This window comes from Aphanomyces astaci (assembly GCF_000520075.1).
Source record: "Aphanomyces astaci strain APO3 unplaced genomic scaffold supercont1.194, whole genome shotgun sequence".
Classification (NCBI taxonomy): Eukaryota; Oomycota; class Saprolegniomycetes; order Saprolegniales; family Verrucalvaceae; genus Aphanomyces; species Aphanomyces astaci.
Window position 1 is genome coordinate 10,065 of NW_009798457.1, and position 3,141 is coordinate 13,205.

General features: G+C 42.6%; 1 protein-coding gene across 1 annotated transcript; it reads left to right on the plus strand.

Annotated features, from left to right (window-relative positions):
• Positions 1–2,075: 2,075 nt before the first annotated feature.
• Positions 2,076–2,546, plus strand: H257_18658 (hypothetical protein; the record flags this gene model as incomplete). The annotated part of the gene is made up of 3 exons (XM_009847752.1): positions 2,076–2,098; positions 2,188–2,323; positions 2,397–2,546. 3 exons carry the CDS (start codon positions 2,076–2,078, stop codon positions 2,544–2,546), a joined length of 309 nt encoding a protein of 102 aa, XP_009846054.1.
• Positions 2,547–3,141: the final 595 nt, after the last annotated feature.

Genomic DNA, 3,141 nt, shown 5'->3' on the forward strand with positions numbered 1-3,141 from the left:
CGACTAGGGTACTTCAAACCCAATCTTAAATGACTGTTATCAATGGCTTCTACGCTGTTTTTGCATTTCGTTCACGTGACGGAATGGTCAGCATTATATGACAGAGGTTTTGACTCGAACATATAACGAGGTGTGATTGGGCAATACAAAGTTATCCTAAATTAGTTAAGTTATCTTAAACTGTTTTTTACGTTAAGTCCTTCCATACCCTTCCTTTTTCTTTACCAACTTCTCAATACTATAGATCTCCGTGTCACAACGAAACGTGCCCAAAGCACACGCTGTGACGTCACCGCCGACGACACTTAGGCAGACATCCCCCAACTCGGGCACGTGCTGCAAGCTCTATGCTCGGTTCAAGTGAAAGAACCACCACGAGAGACAACGTATCACTGCGACACCAGTATTATCTTGCTGTCCATGTATTGGACAGCAAGACAAAAGAGTGGTATGTCAGTGTTGTGTTGATTTTCATGTGGGGGGTTAAAGCAGAGACCCTTGAGATTACATCCGAAGATCCATCAACGTTGGTACTCACCTACGAATGGCCCCCAGCAATGGTATTCGTTCTTGACCCCTTCGAAAAAGAATTGACTGAGCAACCATCAACCAAAATGTGGGCGAGGGCGAACGCTTTTGCGGCGGCAATTGATGAGCAACTGGGCAATTTTGGCGCCGCTCCAATCAGCACTCAAGTCATTGATTTACCACGACCCTCCGTTCCACACAAATCACGGTTTACGGTTGCAATGGACGGTGTTGTGCCGAAAGAAATGCTTGTGTTCGAGTTCAAAGCACAAATTAGCAACGGCAGTAGCTCAGATTTTCGCGATTGAGCTCTATTCACAGATATGCATTCTTTTTTAAAACTAAATTGTCAGTGTGCTTAATGTACAAATGGCAACGATGCATTGTAACAGCAAAGTAGATCAGTTCCTACAGCCTCCAGGTGCAAAATATGTACAGTAATGGCAAAACACTCGATATAATCATGCATCTGAGCCTTTTTTACAACTGACAGTATGGACTAGAGTTGACTTATGTATAGTATCCAAACTACTTTCTCATTACTACGTAGTATTAACTGTAAAATACAGTACTGTGCAGTGTTTGCCAGCAATAGGGGACTTTGTCTGTAGAGTGGTACTACTCGTCGACGTGGATGACTCAAAAATATAACGACCATGTCACGACGAATCCGTGGTCGAATTCTCTGATTGGCCTAAAATACATCGATTAAACGGTGACAAAGATCTGAACTGGTTGTCGTTCAGGACGGATGCATGAAACTCCTACAGAAGCGCCTTGCGCTCAGCGTTCGTGTAACGCCGCTGCTGCATGGTGGCTGGCGCTGCCTCTCGTAGAATGCCATTTTGACATGGAAGTGTGAAGTTTCAAATTTCAAATTGCAAATTGAGTTCGGCCAATCACAGCTGACCAACATCTTTGAGAATTCCGTGCAGTCAATTTTATCCAATTGGATTTATTCGTTACGATGCCCACAGTTCGAAAAATCTATTTTATTGACGTGTGCTACTTTCGTCGACTTTTACTGGCAAACACTGTACTAACTCTGTCCAAGGATGATTGCGACTGGTACCTGTATGAAAAACAGAACCTCCTTAACTCCGATTGGCCTGTAAATTAGTGAAGGGATGAATTATATATGTCAAACTTCGCCTAAACGGCCATGTTAAAATTCAATACAAAAGTGAAGTTGATAATTTCCGACGACCACATTTTGGCAATTGACATGGCAATACCGTACAATCCTACTGTCTGTTTGGGCGAGGCGAATTCAAAGAAATTTTCCAGTGAGCCGATTTAGATGCTCTTTTTTACAATCTCTTCGTCACCAACCATATATTCTGCATGCAAAATCTTGAAGGTCCAACTGAGAAACTCTGCTTTACGTTTGCAAGCAAAGATTCATGAACACTAACGTAATATTATAATAATGTAGAATATTATTATAGTAAGAATTTCGCAATAGTTTTAATAAATGGTACCTCTCATGTAGTAATGCTAACCGTCAAATTAGACAACCTATGGGATATGGTCCATTTTGAGGTTCAATGCCGACAAAGATCGCCGCCAGGTGTACCTGGTTCCTGGTGAGACCCCTAAGCGGCGGATGTGAGAGAGCAAGAACTTCACCTCTAAGGTGATATTCTTGGCCACGGTTAGCCGGCCTCGCTTTGACCACGACCACGGGGAGTTGTTTGATGGCAAAGTGGGCATGTGGCCATTCGTCCAGTCCGTCCTCGCTGTTCGCAACTCACGCAACCGTCCCGCCGGCACCATGGTCACGTTCTTGGTCAACGTAAATGCAACTGTGTACCTAGACTACGTCATCAACAAGGTCATAACCCCGAGAGCGTCTTCTCACGTTTCAGTCTGTGATGCGATTGATCCTTGAGCACGACGGAGGCAACCACTACGTCTTGCCTCACCTGACTGTGAAGGAGGCCGCCTTGCGACACACTGGACTTCTGATGCAGAATGTGTCTTGCCCTGTTTCCCTTCTTTTGTACGCTAGGACTTAAAGACCAATGACATTATTTAACGATTTTGTTTTTAAGACTCAAGTATAGTAAGTATACTTAAGACTTACGGGACAGAATTGAATATTAATACCAACCTTGGATATTATGGTTAATATCATATAATTGAACTTCGGCCGTAGGCCGTGCCGCTCCCGGACAAGGCCTGTATGACATGACCTAGCATTATCCTAATTTACTCTCGTCTATACAAATTAGGATGTGACCTAATATTAATGGTGGATGACGTTGGGATGACGTTTGGATGACACATGATACTATCACGGATATTTGAAATCCATATAAATAATTTGAAGTACCTGTTTTAAATTTTCGTTTCCATTAACTGTAGGTACGCTCCATTAGGTGATGAAACTTCGTATTGGACTATGGCGAAATATCCAATCGCCCATGTAAAATACCGCTAGGTTAAATATTATCTATTTCTGGACCAATTATTCACCAAATTTGAATCTGAGACGTAAAATTTCTTCACCACATGAGATCTGTCGATTCTACGTCTCAATTTGCTGAAATTTTGCGTAGTGAATACTATTGTAGGGGTTTTGGGAAGGTACACCGTGCATAGAATTTGTAA